At 38.9% G+C, this 18,813-nt stretch overlaps 2 protein-coding genes across 6 annotated transcripts in view; one reads left to right on the top strand and one right to left on the bottom strand.

The window, feature by feature from the left end:
* Positions 1–18,813, bottom strand: part of Eaf2 (ELL associated factor 2) — a 1,192,577-nt gene that overhangs the window by 422,293 nt on the left and 751,471 nt on the right. The window lies entirely within an intron of this gene.
* Positions 1–18,813, top strand: part of Polq (DNA polymerase theta) — a 144,597-nt gene that overhangs the window by 11,633 nt on the left and 114,151 nt on the right. For all 4 annotated transcript variants that reach the window (XR_007973505.1, XM_052158360.1, XM_052158359.1 and 1 more), the window contains 3 exons: positions 12,525–12,633; positions 16,574–16,793; positions 18,152–18,299. Coding sequence is in view for 3 of the 4 variants with exons in the window: in XM_052158360.1 (XP_052014320.1) it covers positions 12,525–12,633; positions 16,574–16,793; positions 18,152–18,299 (477 nt within the window). In the remaining variant the exon portion in view is untranslated. The remainder of the gene's footprint in view (positions 1–12,524; positions 12,634–16,573; positions 16,794–18,151; positions 18,300–18,813) is intronic.

Here is an 18,813-nt window from a genome sequence, read left to right as displayed (position 1 = left end):
ACGCCCGTCGGGCTCAGACCACCGCGCTGTTGGCCTCGGATTATGTTTGTGTACCTCAGTCTTTCCGATCCCTGGAGTACGGAACCAAGATGGATGCACCTCTCCTGACTGGTGGGAGGCCGAGTTCTGAAGTGGCTTCCGTGCAGGAAAGGCGCCGCACAACTGCAGCTGCTTGCCGCCTGGCTGGTCAGCGAAGGTCAGTGGTTGTGGGCGCAGGGCTTAACTGGTCCCTGTGACGCCTTGGTTCCACTGCTGATGGCCCTTCAGCTGGAGCAGCCACTGCTGCTGCCGCCGCCGCCGCCGAGTCTCTATGTGTTATGTTTTGTGTGTATGTTTTGTCTTTGTGTTCTTGATTTTGCTAACTTGTATTAAAATTGACTTTCACATTTATTATTTATTTATTTATCTAATTTTTATGTATATGAGTGTGCCTGTAGCATGGCACATATGGGAAAGTTAAAGACAAATTGTGGGAACTGATTCTCCTTCTGGATGTGGACGCTGGCGATTGAACTTAGGCTATCAGGCTTGGTCGTCAGTCCCTTACCCCCTGAGCTGTCTCACTGGCCCTTGCTTGCATATTTGAACTTTATAAAAGACAGGATATACTTGAGCATCTGCCACTTCTCATTGCTACTTTCTTATTCAGCTTTTCCAGGAAAAGAAAGAAGTGTGCTAGGGTTGGACCTACCGTCTACACAATTAGTAAACTTATGTGTTCATTAACATATTTTGGTACTATGGGCTCTTAATTAGAACTGGATTCTGAGGCTAACATTCAGTAGGGAAACGATAGTCACATACATTGTTTCTGTGGTTGACTCTCTAGAAACATGTTTTAATATTAACTTCCTTGAACCTTAAGATCAGGTCCCTAGATAGAGGAAAGTGATTGTAGTATCAGCAGATACAGGAAGTCTATGAGCTCATTGAGAACCCAATGAACTTAAAAACAGCAAAGCCATTGTGATAGTAGAGAAATGGAGGGTGAGAATCACTGACTGGAAAGGCATGGTAAGGTTGTTCCCTAAGTTCAGGGAGAAATAACAATCACTCTATAGGAGAATTTATTGAAGTAAGTTTATAGTTTTTTTGTTTGTTTGTTTTTTGTGCTTCCCGCCCCCCCAACACTCTATCCTGTTTATCTCCCAAATAAAAGACATAGAAACCTGATATTTTATTTACAAGCTGCTGGCATTGTGTTGGGTAGGTTCTGAGTTATTCTAACCTACATCCCAGCCATAAGACCCATGTTACTTGCAGTTTGAGTCTTGCCTGACTTGCTCTGCTCCATTTGTGTTTTCAGGGTGAATTTCTCTTGGCCATGTGCTCTTGGTCTATCCTGTTCCATGGTAACCTTCTTCTTTCACCTCCTCTGTTCTTCCTCTTGTGCTCCTTACCTGAGACCCTTTTTTTTTTTTTTTTTTTTTTTTTTTTTGGTGTTTTGGATTTGTTTTTTTTCGAGACAGGGTTTCTCTGTGTAGCCCTGGCTGTCCTGGAACTCACTCTGTAGGCCAGGCTGGCCTCGAACTCAGAAATCCGCCTGCCTCTGCCTCCCAGAGTGCTGGGATTACAGGCGTGCGCCACCACCGCCTGGCTCTGAAACCCCTTCCTTGATCTCAAGTCCCAATTTCCTCTCTCTTGGGACAAAGAACTTAGCATCTGAATACACAATGCACAAGACCAACCCCAAAAAGAATTGTCTTAGTACTCCTCATTAGGTACCTCATTGGGTTTTAATTATCTTGAGGATTTTGCTTTGCATGGTTGGCAGAATAAGTACTTTTAGAAGAGTGGAAATATGTTGAAATAACTTGTCATATAATATGAATTGGAGATAGCTTACAGACAAGGAAGCCCATTCCCATTTCTCTTACATCATTGGGAAACTGAAAGGTTTTTATGAAAACTGACATTATAAAGCATCAAGACTTCCAGGATTAATGGCAGATTAGATGCTTTCTTCATGTAATGGATCAGGAGAAGAGTCAAAATAACAAAGGAGAGGCTGTATTCCTAGTAGTTGTCTGTTGGGAGTCAAAAGAGGTGACAGAATAACTAAAAAGCCCATGGAAACAGTCATATGACAAGAAGAGTAGAAAACAGTCTGAAGCATCCTCCCTGGCTGCTGCAGGTAGGAGAAGCCACAGCCATAACCCTGTAGGCACTTTGTTTTCTCCTCTTTGAGCAGTACTGGGATGCAACCCTGAAGGGACAGCCATTCACTAAGAAGAGCCATAAATACTGGAAGACTTACTTCTCAGGACATGTGCAAACTAGCATGCACACACCAAAAAAGTCAAGTTAGAAACTTAAGTAGCTGAATCTTTTTTTTTTAAATTAGATATTTGCTTTATTTATATTTCCAATGGTATCCCCTTTCTGCTTCACCCCTCTGAAAACCCCCTATCTCATGCCCCCTCCTCTTGTACACCCTCCCTCCCCTTAATTTCATGACTTGCATTCCCCTATTCTGGGGAATCAAGTCTTCACAGGACCTCTTCTCTCATTGATGTCTGAAATTGTCATCTTCTGCTACATATGTAGCTGGAGCCCTGGGTACTCTTTGGTTGGTGGTTTAGTCCCTGGGACCTCTGGGGGTACTGGTTAGTACATATTATTGTTCTTCCCGCAGGGCTGCAAACCTTCAGTTCTTTGGGTCCTTTCTCTACCTCCTCTATTGGGGATGCTGTGCTCATTCTCTTGGTTGGCTGTGAGCCATGGGTATTTTGATCCACTTTCCAATAAGGATCAAAGTATCCACACTTTGGTCTTCCTTTTCTTGAGCTTCATGTGGTCTGTGAGTTGTATCTTGGATATTTGGGCTAATATCCACTTATCATCTAGTGCATACCCTGTGTGTTCTTTTGTGATTGGGTTACCTTACTCAGGATGATATTTTCTAGCTCCATCCATTTGTCTAAGAATTTAATGAATTCATTATTCTTAAAAGTTGAGCAGTACTCCATTGTGTAAATGAACCACATTTTCTGTATCTATTCCTCTGTTGAGGGACATCTGGGTTCTTTCTAGCTTCTGGCTATTATAAATAAGACTGCTATGACATAGTGGAGCATGTGTCCTTATTACATGTTGGAGCATCTTCTGGGTATATGCCCAGGAGTGGTATAGCTGGGTCTTCAGGTAGTGCTATGCCCAATTTTCTAAGGAACCACCAAAATGATTTCCAGAGTGGTTGTACCAATTTGCAATCCGACCAGCAATGGAGGAGTGTTCCTCTTTTTCCACATCCTCTCCAGCATTTGCTGTCCCCTGAGTTTTTGATCTTGGCCATTCTGGGTGGTGTGAGGTGGAATCTCAGGGTTGTTTTGATTTGCATTTCCCTGATGATTAAGGATGTTGAAATTTCTTTAGATGTTTCTCAGCCATCCAGTATTCCTCAGTTGTGAATTCTTTGTTTAGCTCTCTACCCCATTTTTAATAGGGTTATTTGGTTCTCTGGAATCTATCTTCTTGAGTTCTTTGTATATATTGGATATTAGCCTTCTATCAAATGTAGGATTGACCAGATCTTTTCCCAATCTGTTGGTTTGCCGTTTTATCTTATTGACAGTATCCTTTGCCTTACACAAGCTTTTCAATTTTATGAGGTCCCATTTGTCAATTGTTGATCTTAGAGCATAAGCTATTGTTTTTTTGTTTGTTTGTTTGTTTTTTGTTTGTTGTTTTTTTTTTCTTTTGAGACAGGGTTTCTCTGTGTAGTCCTGGCTATTCTGGAACTCACTCTGTAGACCAGGCTGGCCTTGAACTCAGAAATCCTCCTGCCTCTGCCTCCCAAGTGCTAGGATTAAAGGCGTGTGCCACCACTGCCCAGCTAAGCTATTGGTTTTCTGTTTAGGAAAGTTTCCCCTGTGTCCATGTGGTTTAGATTCTTCTCCACTTTCTCTTCTATTAGATTTAGTATATCTGGTTTTATGTGAAGGTCCTTGATCCACTTGGATTTGAGCTTTGTACAGAAAGATAAGAATGTATCAATGTGCATCCTTCTACATGTTGACTGCCAGTTGACTCAGCACCATTTGTTGAAAAGGCTATTTTTCCCCCCTGGATGGTTTTAAGTCCTTTGTCAAAGATCAAGTGACCATAGGTGTGAGGGTTCATTTCTGGGTCTTCAATTCTATTCCATTGATATACCTGTCTGTCATTGTACCAATATCATGCAGTTTTTTTAAAATCACTATTGCTCTGTAGTATAGCTTGAGGTCAGGGATGGTGATTCTGCCAGAAGTTCTTTTATTGGTAAGAATAGTTTTCGCTATCCTGGGTTTTTTGTTATTTCAGAAAAATTTGGAAATTGTTCTTTCTAATTCTATGAAGAATTGAGTTGGAATTTTGATGAGGATTGCATTGAATTTGTAGATTATTTTCAGAAAGATGGCTATTTTTGCTATATTAATCCTGCTAATTCATGAGCATGGGAGATCTTTCCATCTTCTGAGATCTTCAATTCCTTCAGAGACTTGAAGTTCTTGTCATACAGATCTTTCACTTGTTTGGTTAGAGTCACACCAAGGTATTTTATTTGTGACTATGTGGATGGTGTCATTTCCCTAATTTCTTTCTCAGCCTCTTTATCCATTGAGTATAGGAAAGCTACTGGTTTGTTTGAATTAATTTTATATTCAGCCACTTTGCTGAAGTTATTAGGTTTAGGAGTCTCTGGTGGAATTTTTGGGGTCACTTAAGTATACTACCATATAATCTTCAAATAGTGATACTTTGACTTCTTCCTTTCCAATTTGAAACCCTTTGACCTCCTTTTGTTGTCTTATTGTTCTGGCTAGGACTTCGAGTACTATATTGAACAGGTAGGGTGAGAGTGGACAGCCTTTTCTAGTCCCTGATTTCAGTAGGATTGCTTCAAGTTTGTCTCCATTTAGTTTGATGTTGACTACTGGTTTGCTATATGTTTACTATGTTTAGGTATGGGTTTTGAATTCCTGATCTTTCCAAGAGTTTTATCATAAAGATATCGAAATGGTTGAAATGCCAAAAAATTCAGAACTTTAGTTTAAAAAACAACTAATACTTGGGGGTGATGGTCCACTCCTTTTATCCAGCACTCAGGCAGAGACAGGCAGATTTCTGAGTTCGAGGCTAGCTTAGTCTACAGAGTGAGTTCCAGGACAGCCAGGGCTACACAGAGAAACCCTACCTGAAAATAACCAGACAACGAAACAACCAAAAAACCTAACAAGTAAGCAAATAAATGACTCCAAAAAGGATTCAAATAAATAGATGACTGAGGTTAAAGAATTTAAGACTTGGGAAAAAAAACCCATGTAAGCAAAGAAATAGAATACTAGAAATCAATAGTAAAATAAACTACAAAAACTAAACAAATACAGGGAAATTTGAAACTACAGTGTAGCTTTAACTTTTCTAAACCTAATTTTAATGATGGTTCTTAAATGCTTTCCCCAGCCTTCTAACTCACCACCCAATAGTGGTAGTGGAAAATAAAGGTTATTAGGATATGGGGGCAGTTTATAAATTGTGTGTCCAGATAACACACAAATTCTATGTGTGTTATCTGGAAATCAGCAGTTCGGTTCACAGGACTCATCACTGGCAGCTTGATTCATTTACAAACACTTCAGGAATATACCAGCAGTCTAGTTCTGTAGTGTCAGGATAGCAAACATGAATCGGCAGTGATAGCAAGACCAAGCAGAGGCAGCCAGGCCTCAGCCACATCAGCATGAGTCAGCAGGAGGGACCACCAGGGATGCCAGGAGAAGTTCTTTGCTGTGCTTTTCTCAAGGAAGTGAAGGTCAACAAGGACTGGAGACCAAGAAGTGTTGCAAAGCTAGCTGTGCAAGTAAGCCAAGCCCCTGTCACTGTCCACTGAGTCCTATTTATACTTCCTCCAAACATCATGTGTCTTAGCAAACCTCCCGGTGAAGCCATCAGCACAGCACCACAAGTTTTTTGGTGCTTTTCTCTCTGTGGAGTCCCAAAAAACGTAGCTCAACTACACATTGTAAGGAGAACCAATACATGTGTGTAGTCAGAAAAGAATCCTTCATTACATGTCATTTCGTGTGCTTGCTTTAGCAAAATATCCTTTCACCTGTGTCTGCTTCAGGAAAACATTCCTTAACATGGTTGCCACAGCAAAACACCATGGCAAAACTGACTTTCCAAAGAATCCCTAAGTCCACTTCAATACACCTTTCAACAGTCAGTGTGGGTCATTGAAAAAAATCATAGGAGAAAGAAAAAAATCCCCCAATCTACAACTTACCAGGATCTTTGGTATACAGTATAGGTTTTTAAAGAGAACTTTATACTTATGAATGCCTACATTGAAAAAATAAGGGTATATCTCAAATAAGTACCTAGCAAGGCACCTTAAGGTTTCAGAAGATTAAGAAAAAGTTAAATTCAAAATAAGTATGTAGGAAGCCATGGATTATTAGAAGCTTCAGTGCCAGGTATGGGATACCTCCTTATGAGTTTTGATTAGGGAGCCCCTAGAGGCACCCAAACACTTCCATGGCTTTTGACATTTTTCATGGAATTAGAACTAGTTAGTTGATAGGACCCAGTTGCTGAAGATAACACACTATTATTGCAAGATAAATTCAGCCAGACCTGAGTTAGACTCTTATTCCTGGTGGCTAGCTTTCATAATGTTGGAAGGTTCCATGTAGGTACCTTCCTGGAAGTGGAAAGGTGTTAGTGATTTTACCAGCTGTGAATCCTACAACCTCAATTCCATCCTGCCAAACAAGATATGCCTACAGATGCATAGTGGTATGAATAATGTTATTGGAATAACTGACTGCTCTCTGGGATTTTTAGGTTTGTTCTACAGAAGAGAATTCATACCTTACACAGGACATTTATGCTCTTCCTATCTAAGAGTCAGGGACATTTTGGAAGAGGGAATGGAAAGGATTAAGAGCTAGAACATAGGGAGAAGGGCTGTAAACTGCTATTTCCTGGATATGACACAATTGAAAACACATGTTTGTACATAGGCACATATGATTTCCTACACTGGGTCTGCAGAAGATGGGGAGGCCTTTCAACAGTCAGTTATAGGTGGGGGAGGGACTCATGAATCCCTGTCCCTCTTTGCTGCGCTACTCCCTTCAGATGCATTCTGGAGGCTAGATAGTCATTCCCTTCAGCTCGATTCCCACTGGTGAGCCCACCAGGGTCCATTGGCTAGTTTTAAACCCATGGCCATGTTGTGTGAAGAAAGTGGTGTAGAACCTCAAAAGACCAGACAGGAGCTGATCTGATGCAATCACATCAGGGCCTTTAATCGAGCTAGCTCAGGCTTAGCCCACTACTGATACACAGGATGGTTTTGGTGGAGAGGAGCCCTGAACATCTCTGGGGCAAGGCTTTATAGAAAGCAGCAAGCAGCTAATTGGAGTGCTACTTGACCTTTAGCATAATTGGCTGGTGCTGGTCAAACCATAAACTTAACTTCTGCTTCCCTCTGAATTCGTGGTTATGAGGCTTGTAACCTAGGGGTGCAGGTTTATTGTGGGGGAGGTAGCCTGGAAACTGGAGTTAGACACAGGTCTTGGGGGAATAACCTGGAGTAGGTCTTGTTGGAGGGCAAATTGGAAACTAATGCTAGGTGTCCCGACCCGCAGGACAGTCAACAGGGTTCCCGGACCACCTAGGAAAAGGCAGAGACAAGAGATACAAGAGCCGGACAACAAGACAGTATTCTGATCAAGCTGTCAAATTTTATTTTTTACAGAAGCAATTTAAAGGGAAGCAAGCAGATGTAGGGAGAGGTGAAGGGGGAAAGTCATTGTATTTAGGGAACAATCAGGGGTCTAGCATCATTTCTCAGGAACAGTTTCTCAAAATTGTCTCTCAGAATCTCAGAGAAGAATTGGCAATTGCTGTAGGAACTTGGCATGATAAATTAATCATGAGGAGGTGAAGGAGAAAGGCGTTGCTATGGTAACCTAACCACAGGTGAGCTCTATTTGTTGAAGCCCACTCGGGTGAGCTCTGCATGTACTGACCATCTAGCTTACTTGGCTAATCTTTAAACTAGTACATTTCCTACTAAATCAGCCTAGAGAAAGCAGGCTAGAAATGGCTGAGAGGAGGGGGTTTTGAGATCTATGTGAGAATGGCTCTTGGCAGCTAGGTATTGGCCTGCTAGTTTACCTGAGTTCAAAGTCAGGTCAGATTCTCTAAAATGGAGTCTGAACTTATAAGATTTGGTCTCTCAGTCACACAGGCTGCTCTGATTAAAACTCAGTAGGTCACAAAAGAAAGAGATGTGGCGTGGGAAATGGAGACCTAGGTAGGAAGAGGATTGAGGGGCCAGGGAGATGAGAAAGGATAGATCGAGAGTAGTCAGAATAGATCAAAATACAAAATAAAATGAAAAAAAAAAAAGAAATTTAGGGGCACAAAGTAATGAAATGGGGAGCTTAAGTATGATTAGTATACAGGATCAATGAAGCCAAGAGTTCTTTAAGAAATAAGATTAATTAGCCCTAAGTCAAATTAACCAAAAAGGGAGGGGGGAGGAATTGTAGGCTAATAAATTGCAGATGAAAAGGTCATATCATAACCGATCCCACTGATACCCAAAAGTTATTAGGGAATAATTTTTTTAATAAGTTGGAATATCTGGACTTAGGTAAGTTTTTGGATTTATATGGCCTTCCAAAATTGAGTCAGGGAATAGACACCTAAAGAGATCACAGTGAACCATGAGCCTGAAAGAGGAGGGAAGAGTCTTCCAAGTTTGTTTATTTTTTTTTAAAGTCTACCAAGACTTTTGAAAAAGCTAATGCCTTTGGTAATCCCCTCAGATCCTTCCATAAAGTAGAGAAGGGATGCTTCCAAATTCAATTCACAAAGCCAGTAATACCCCTTTACCAAAATCAAATAATGATACAGGAACAACAGCAGTGAAAGAGAAAACTAGGTCAGTTTCTGTGAAAAGTGTAGATGGAGAAATCCTGAACCAAATAGTTGCTGGTGAAATTTAACACCAATAAAGGAGTGAGCACACATAAGCAGGCTGATTCCATTCCATGGATCCGAAGAGTGATGTGAGCAGATCCAGTGCAATATAGCAAGCACATAAATAGGACCCAGACGGAGCTGTACTATATGCAGATCCAGTGCTCGAGAAAATAAGTGTCCAAGAGAATGGCCGTGAAGAAACTAGAAATAGGGTCATACCTCAGTGTAACAGGCTCATGTGACAAACTATGCTCAGTCGTACACGAAATGCTGAAAGCATCGCTAAGCTAGGAATATGACAAAAGTGTCCCCTCTCCACTCTTGTGAAGAATTGAGCTTGAATTCTTAGTAGATCAATAAGGCAAGAGAAAGAAAAAGGATGTAAATAGAAATGGAAAATATCAAGTTATCCCTATTAGCAGGCTACATGATTCTATCCTTAAGAGACTAAAGATGCTACCAGGAAATTCTTAGATCTTATTCATGCAGGATATAAAATTAGTATGTACAAATAGGTGGTATTGCATACTGACTAAAATCAGACAGTAATTCCTATGTGTTGTAGGCCCAAAACCAAAACCAAAAAACGAATACTTAGGAATAGGCCTAGCCACGGAAAGGAAGTAAAGGACCTTTACAAAGAATACACTGAAGAAAGAAATTAAAGACACTCCAGGTTTCTGGAATGCCACAATTAATATTGTTAAAATGATCATATTGCTGAAACCTATCTACAGACTTAATGCAGTTCTCATAAAATTTCCAATGATTTTTTATAGAATTAGGAAAAATAAAATACTAAAAATATATAGAAGCATGATCTTGAGTAAAAAGACTCGATCAGCATACTGATTTCATGTTATACTACAGAGCCACAGCAACAGCAAACAGTACAGGACTAGCACAAAAACACATGTGGAGACCAAAGGGATAGAATAGAGTAAACACAAATAAACCCAAGCAGCCCAGTCATGGGCTCTGTCATCTGGTTCTTGGCAAAGGTGCCTAAAATGTATGTTGGAGAAAAGACAGTTTTTACAAGCACTACTGGGGAAACCAGATATCCACATACACCTGAGTCAACTAGATCTTTATTTCTCATCTTGTACAAAATCAATTTAAAATGAGTCCAAGATTTTAATATAAGATTTGAAATGACTAGAGGTCTACATAGGGAACTCAGTCACAAAGATAAAAGGGCAATACTTTGAAATAGGATTCTGATGGCTCAGGAAAAGTAGAACTGACAAGATAGCCTCAAAACACATCTGTATAGCAAAGGAAACAATTTCCAGTGTGAAGAAGCAGCCTGTAAAATGGGAGAAAAATCTTTACCAGTAATATATGCACTAGGAGATTAAAATCCAGAATATACATAGGACTAAAAAACCCCCCAATAATAAGAGAACAAATGATCTAACCAATAAATGGGTGAATGAACTCAACAGTTAATGAACGGATGAAGAATATAAAATGAAGCCACAAACAAATCATGGTTTTAGCCAATTGTTGGAATTGTAATCATCATTTTTTACCAAAGTTAGTTTGACTTAATACAAATTTCTCTTTTCTGTCATGTAAGATTTAGGTTAAAATGAACATTAAAATAGAAAAGGAACTAGTATGAGGGGTGTAGGATGACAGAGTAATGAGGAGGTAAATATGTGCTGCTTTGGTCAGGGTTTTCTAGAATAACAGAATTGATAGAATGAATGTATATAGAAGGAATTAGAATGACACACAGGCTGTAGTTCAGATAATCCAAAAATGGCTGTCTGTGAACAGAAAGTCCAAGAATACAGAGAAGTTGTTCAATCCATGAGGCTGGAATCCTGAAGAAGGAGGCTCTAATTAAGGCTAGTGAAGGAATGGACTTGCTTCCTGTCTTTACATCAGCTTCCAGCAGAAGGTGTGGCCTGGATTAAAGGCGTGTCTTCCACATTAAGCTCAGGATTACAGGGTTGTCATTCTGGATTTTTTTTTAAAGATTTATTTATTATGATATGTAAGTACACTGTTGCTGTCTTCAGACACACCAGAAGAAGGCATCATATCTCATTACAGATGGTTGTGAGCCACCATGTGGTTGCTGGGATTTGAACTCCAGTCCTCTGGAAGAGCAGTCAGTGCTCTTAACTGCTGATCCATCTCTCCGGCTTGTCTTTCTATTTGAAAGATCAGGATTGGATGTGGATCTTCCTACTTCAAATTAAGCAACCTACTTCAAATTAAGCAAAATCCCTCATAAATGTGCCCACTATTTTCAGGTTTTCATTCCAGATGTAGTCAAATTGACTAAGAATAGCCATCACAAGTACATTTTATGCATACATGAAACTAGTGAAATCCACTATGTTAATATAATTAATATATACAAATAGAAGACAGTATAAATAGTGAACTATAAGACTAAAGAAAGCATTGGCCCACAATACATTTTTAAGAATTTTGGAACATTTTATAAGTGCTCAGATTGGTTTGATTCTTCAGGCATGAGAGAAGGCCATTATGATTATATGTTCAACAGTAGGGTGATACTAGTTATATCTTTAAAAAAATCCCTTAAAACCATCTTATTCTTCTTGGCCCAATTTTGGTCTTTTTTTTTTTTTTTTTTTTTTTAAACAAACCTTTTTCTTTGGGTATAGGGAGTCACTGTGTAGTCCAGGCTGGCTTTGAACTCACAGCAGTTCTTCTGCCTCAGCTTTCTGATTGCTATAAGTAACTTTCAAATATAATTAGGCTATATTTCCTAACAGCTAAAATTACTAACACTGAAAACCTGAGACTGTATTTATTATCTATCCATTTCTACAAAATTACCAATTTAGAAGTGTGAGTGTTGATAGGTAATTTTCTCTGGGAATGCTCCTGGTTTTGTCAACTTGACACAAACCTGGACATATCTGAAAAAAGGCAATCTCAATTAAGGAAATGCTGCTATCATATAAGCATGTGAATAAGCCTCTAAGGGTATTTTCTTGACTGATAATCGATGTGAAGGCCCAGCTCAGCCTGGGCAGTGCTGTCTCTAAGCAGGCAGTCCTGGGATGTATAAGAAAGCAAGTTGAGCTAGCTAGGAAGCAGCACTCCTCTGTGGTCCCAGCTCCAGTTCGTCCTTTTTTTTTTTTTTTTTTTTTTTGTTCTGGGCTTGAGTTCCTGTCTGGCCTCCTTCAGTGATGAACTGTCACCTGGAAGTGTAAGCCAAATAAACCCTTTCCTCCCCAAGTTGCTTCCAGTCATGGCATTTATCAAAGCAATAGAAAGAAGACTAAGATTCTGGGTTTGGTGGTTTTGTCAGCCCTGAGTAAGCTAATCACATTTTGTAATTAGTATATATGGTGATAGGATTGCTTAAGATTTTTAAAACATCTGGAAGGAATTGGCCACCATATAGAATCTGGCTTTTCCTTTATAGCAGAACTTTGCATCACCTGCAAGATCTTATTATGAGCTATTTGCTGTTAGACATGTGCTGCTAAGTCTCAGAATTCTTAGAACTGTGCAGTTTTGTAAAAGGTCAATCTGGAAAATCCTTGTAGGAATGGTGGTTGTGGATGAGCTGCACATGCTGGGGGACTCTCACCGAGGGTATCTGCTGGAACTTCTGCTGACCAAGATTTGCTATGTCACTCGGAAATCAACATCATGGTAAGTACTTGAAGTAACTGATTTTCTGATATTTGAAAAGATTGAAAAAGAATCTATAAGAGTGAAAACATACGATTTACAGGAATATACTACCTTTTTTATTCGAACAAATGCATGGATAACAGTTTGTTCTTTTTCCATAAAAGTTCTCAACTTGTGGGTCTTGACCTGATTTTTGTGGTCAAAAGACCATTTCACAGGGGTTAACTAAGACCATCAGAAAACACAGATATTTTAATATTAAGATTCATAACAGTAGCAAAATTATCATTACTAAGTAGCAACAAAAAGAATTTTATGGTTGGGGTTAACCACAGCCATTCTATATGATAGAATTAGAACTATAAAGCCTTTTGTTTTATGCTCTTTCTCATAACTTGTGTCCATAACGTGGACTCAGTCCTTCCTAATCCCCTAATAGCCTTTCTTGTTCACTCTTTATACTGGCTGGTTTTGTGTGTCAACTTGGCACAAGCTGGAGTTATCACAGAGAAAGGTGCCTCCCTTGAGGAAATGCCTTCATGAGATCTGGTTGTAGCGATCAAGGGGGAAAGGCCCATTGTGGGTGGTACCATCCCTGGCATGGTAGTGCTGGGTTCTATAAGAAAGCAAGCTTAGCAAGCCATGGGAAGCAAGCCAGTAAGAAGCATCCCTCCAAGGCCTCTGTATCAGCTCCTGCTTCCTAACCTGCTTGAGTTCCAGTACTGACTTCCTCTGGTGATGAACAGCAATCTGGAAGTGTAAGCTGAAACTCTTTCCTCCCCAACTTTCTTCTTGGTCATGATGTTTTGTGCAGAAATAGAAACCTTAAGACAAATTGGTACCAGTGTAGTGTGGGTATTCCTGTGACAACCTGACCATGTTTTGGGGAGGACTGTGGAAGAACTTTGGAACTTTGGGCTAGAAGAGCTATTGAGTATTAAGAACTTTGTGGGATGTTCTGTAGGAGCTTGGAAGATAATGTTGAGAACAGTGCAAATGATGGAGGCCTGGCTTGTGATATTTCATAGGGAAGATTAAAGACTCTTATTAGGGCTGTTTCTCTTTTGATTGTGAAGATTCTGTGGTTTTGGTTAGCTGGAACTGAAGAATCAGCTGTGATTAACAAGATACTAGAACTACAAAAGCAAAACCTTTGCATTACTGGGACTGTTGATGCTGGTTAGCTGGAACTAAGAAATTAGTGATAATTAAGAAGAGACCAGCCTCTTGAGGTGAAATCTTCTGGAGAGTTTTCTGAGAGCACAAAGAGGCTGTGTTCCAGAGATAGCCAAGGTTGTACTTCACGCTGTGGCTGGACTTGGTAATGTATAAGAGTCACCCAGGTGGTACTGGTTTTGAGGGCATGAAGGGGTCCTGAAGAACAGCTGAAACTCGGCACTGTGAGAGGCCAAGGAAGGCCATTGGTGAAGGTGCAGCCTCAGTTGCAATTGATGGCCCAAAAGTGAAGGGCCTGCAAAGGAGTTGAGGCTTGGCACCCTGAAGAGAGTCTATGAGAGGCTATTGGTGAAGTCTAGTTATAGTGGAAGACGGCAGTGTTCTGGAGATGGCAGTACCATGAGATGACCACCAAGAACAGCAGCAGTAGCGGAATACAGGCAGCTGGAGCCTAGAAGACAAGCTGTGTGCTACAAAGGGCAGAGATAGAGAAGTGATCCAAGCCCTTGGAGGAGCCTAGAAGATTGTGAGTGGATCAGACATTGGACGGTTAGAGTTTGGTTTTGCTTTTGATTGTACTGTGTCCTGATATTTTTTTCTTCTTGAAGGAAGAAAGTATTTTAGTGGAACCCACAGTAAGAGACTTTGAATTGTAAAAAGACCTTGAATTTTAAAAGTGATTGGTTTTTTTAAAGGGATTTTTTTTCTTTCCTAGATTGTGTGACCTTGATTACACAGTAAAAGGTTATTCTTTTTTCTATAAATTTTATAATTTAAATTTTCTTTAGAGCTGAATAGGATTCTTATTATATATGTGTGTACATGAATTTTTCATTATGCTTTCATCTGTTGATGAACAAGTAGATTCTTTTTTATTGTGAATAAAACATCAATAAACTTGAAACTGCAAATATCCATGATTGGATACTGAGTTCTCTGCGTGTATGCCCAGAATGAAATAGAACAGTCAAATGGTAATTGTAATTTTAAATTTTTGAGAAATATTTGAACTGATTTCCACAGTGGCTGCATTAATCTGCATCTGTATCTCCACTAATAGTGAATCCTTTCCAACATTTGTTGGGGCTCTATATTGTTGTCTGATTTGTTGATAGCTATTCTGAGTGGGTTGAAGTGATATCTCAAAGTAGTTTTCATTTGCATTACCATGATGGCTAAGGAAATTGAATGCTTAAATAAATAGTTATTGATCATTTATCTTCCTTCCTTCCTTTCCCTTTTTCTTTTCTTTTTAAAACTGTCTATTCAGTTCATTTGCCTATTTGTTGATTGTTGATTTGTAGTTTTACTTCGTTGGTATCTTGATATCTACTTGTAACTTCTAGATATCAGCTCCTTTTTTCAGTGTAGTTGAAGACTTTCCCTTATTTTGTGTGCTTTGAGGATTATGTCCTTTGCTGTGCAGAAACTTTATTGTCATGTAGCACCACCTGAGATACTTGGGGTTAGTTATGTGCTGTTGTGCTGTTCAAAAAGCCCATGTCAGACATGCTTAATCCTAGGACTTGGGAGGCAGAGGCAGAGAGATCTGAGTTGAGACCTCTCTCATCTACATATCATCAAGTCTAGACCAGCTAAGGCTTAGTAGCAAGACTTTGTCTCAAAACAAAACACAAAACAAACAAAAACCTGAAACTCTGAAACTTATAGAAGAAAACACAGAGGATACCTTTTAAGATATTTGAGTAGGCAAAAATCTTTTTTTGGTTTTCTTTTGTTTGAGAAAGAGTCTCTCACTATTTAGCTTTGGCTGTTCTGGAACTTGCTATGAAGACCAGGGTGGTCTCTGACTTACAGAGATTCACCTGCCTCTGTGTCCTGAGTACAGGGATTAAAATTTGTTTCACGCTTCAAATAAAGTTGTTGATTAATTTTGAACAGATATTTATATAATTTTGTTATATTGATTTCTTGCTAGGGGAAATTCAGATTTTTTCTTTTATATTTCCTATTCACCTGTACCCAGTTTCTTTCTACCCCCTTCCTCCCACCCCCTTCAGAGTCTCCTTACCCACTAATTTTCTTCCAGTTGTGCAAATAGATTTCTAATTTTGCTTAGATCATTCTTCTGTGTTACCGTGATACATTATTAAATCAGCTATCGCATGTTGTGATTGTTTTTACCTTTTGAAAAGCCTATTTATCTTCTTTTACTATTAAATATCTTTATTGTTCGAGGGTCTGATTTTCTGTATACTGTGCTACATACTTATTCCTAACAAGTACAAGGAAAATATAACTAGAAAATGCCTATAATTATCTGAAATGAACAGATTTTGGACTTTTGTGTAAAACATGTAAAAAAATGATACAAGTTAAGAACTTAAGCATCAGTGAGAGGCTTAAATAGGCATTTGTAAGAGAAGTTTCAAACAGTCTGCACATGTGAAATGTCAAAAAACATCATTAATCGTCAGAAATTACTTCTTAAAAAAACTATTCCTGTAGTCTCTCCATAATATTTATTGTTAAAATGATTGACAGTACAGTTGTCAGATGGTGAAAGATTGTGGAACAGTAGTACACACAGATTGTGGGAGTGTTACTTTATTGGTACAGTCTCCCTGGAAACATCTTCATGTTATTCATTAAATTTGAATATCTGGCCAGTAATCTGTGCTCCAGTAATTTTATACCTGGCTCTGTACTTTAAAGGAACGTCTGCATTTGTATACCAAAGGCCATGACCAAGAGTATTGTTAGCAGCACTATGTGTTACTTCCTGCACATTTCCTAATGTGATTTCCATTTGTTTTCTCAGCCAGGCAGATTCAGCCAGCTCTCTGTCGAATGCTGTGCAGATTGTTGGAATGAGTGCTACTCTTCCTAATTTGCAGCTTGTGGCTTCCTGGTTGAATGCTGAACTTTACCATACTGACTTTCGCCCTGTACCACTTTTGGAATCAATAAAAATAGGAAATTCCATATATGATTCTTCAATGAAGCTTGTGAGAGAATTTCAACCCCTGCTCCAAGTGAAGGTGAATTATTACTGTTATATCCCCACTGTCAGTGTCTTTGTGGTCCTACCAAGCTATTAACAATTTTTAATTGTATAATTAGTGATTGCATAGGAGTGAGACATATATTATGTCTCTGTTAGAATCAATACTAAGCTAATCTGTTTTACTCAAAGCAATTGATGAGGATAGTGAGAAAGGGAATGTAATATGCTTTCCATTTGGATGACTGTCATTTCCTCACCTATAATATAAACTTTGAAAGGTGGATGTTTTTGTAGTCAATGAGAAGATTTCCCTATGGTTTAGTTTATATTAAACGCTCATGTGGAACATTGACATTTGTTAAATGTAGAACTACTATATAGTAAGTATGCTGAATGAAAAGATTATTTTTTTAAGATTTATTTTTATTTTATGTGCATTGGTGTTTTGCCTGCATAAATGTCTGTGAAGGTGTCAGATCCCCTGGGATTGGACCTACAGATAGTTGTGAGCTGCCATGTGGGTGCTGGGGATTGAACCAGGTCCTCTGGAAGAGCAGCCAGTGCTCCTCACCACTGAGTGATCTCGACAGCCCTGAAGATTATTGTTTTAAGAGTCAGATAGCCTTTTCTCTGATAATGAAGAGAGGTACACAAAATGTCGGAGGTAGTATTAGTTTAGTCATAAAACCTCTCTGAACTTTCTATCTTTATATCTACCAAGTAGAATAAAATACTTGGTTTTGGTAAGAATTAAATATGATTGTGTGTGTGTGTGTGTGTGTGTGTGTGTATCACTTGTAAAGCACTTGATAAATGAGAGCTAATCCCTGCCCCCCTTGCATACACTGGCATTCTCCCAGCATGGAGCAGCTTCCACAGGGCATTTCCACAGACTCTTGCCGTATTTGGAACATATACTTCCCATTGAGATAGTGTTTCTCCACCTTCACATCTGAGCTCTCGTGTTTTCTCAGGGAAATCTCTTCTTTACGCCTTTAAATCTCTAAAAAATATGAGACTCTAACTACGTCAAATCTTTCTCTTTCAGCACATCATGTGGTGGTTTATTTCCTTCCTGTGTTTTTAGTGATACTGTAAATAAACCCCTTGCTAATTAAGACCTTGTATTATTCGCCAATGTATCTCTAGCTCAGGTTAGAGCTTAATAACCATGAGTTGAATGAATAAAAACTTTTCACCTGTCAGCATTATATTTATTGTAAAGTTTATTTATATTTATAAACTACATTATATTTATTGTAATGTTTATTTTTATTGTAAGTGATTTTTTTTTATATCTTTTAACAGAAAACCTTTTTTATGAATCAAAATGTATAATTTCAAACCAATGTGAGATGTTTCGGAGATATGACTATTTCTTTCCTTTTTTAGGGAGATGAAGACCACATTGTTAGTTTATGCTATGAGACCATTCGAGATAACCATTCAGTATTAATCTTTTGTCCATCAAAAAAATGGTGTGAGAAGGTAGCAGATATCATTGCCCGAGAGTTTTACAATCTGCACCATCAACCTGAGGGTGAGTGACAGGTGGAGTGAAGCCCCTGTTCTTACTGCATTTGACAGTGGTTACACTGATAGTGTAGCAAAGCACGTCTCTGTTCTGTTACTGTCACTGTGTGTTGGCTAGGTATTCTTGACAAAGCTGCTTTTGTGGTTTTAACCCTGTTCTGTCCTCTTTGTAGATAATGTGAACACATACTCAGGCTCATTGTCTTCTCAGTTTTAGAGTACTATATTTGTATATGTGTATAGGTTCATTTTGGGTTCATGGGCTTTGAGAGGTTGAATCTATAGAACCCCTAAGTTGTATGCAAAATTACACAGACTGACAGATACACACACACTTTTTTTTTTTTGAGAAAGTGACAATGTCTTTAATGTCTAGAGATAAGAGTCTAAAAGGAATCATACATACATATACATGTAGATAAGATCAGCTTTAGTGTTGGATATTTTATGTATAATACATTGTCTGACGCATGTAGCTTGATGAATTGTAATATCTAAATGTGTATTTCTGCATATCCCTC

The sequence above is a fragment of the Apodemus sylvaticus genome, chromosome 15, assembly GCF_947179515.1.
Source record: "Apodemus sylvaticus chromosome 15, mApoSyl1.1, whole genome shotgun sequence".
NCBI classification, from domain to species: Eukaryota; Metazoa; Chordata; class Mammalia; order Rodentia; family Muridae; genus Apodemus; species Apodemus sylvaticus.
Note: the sequence above shows the minus strand (reverse complement) of the source record. Positions and strands in the feature narration are given on the sequence as shown.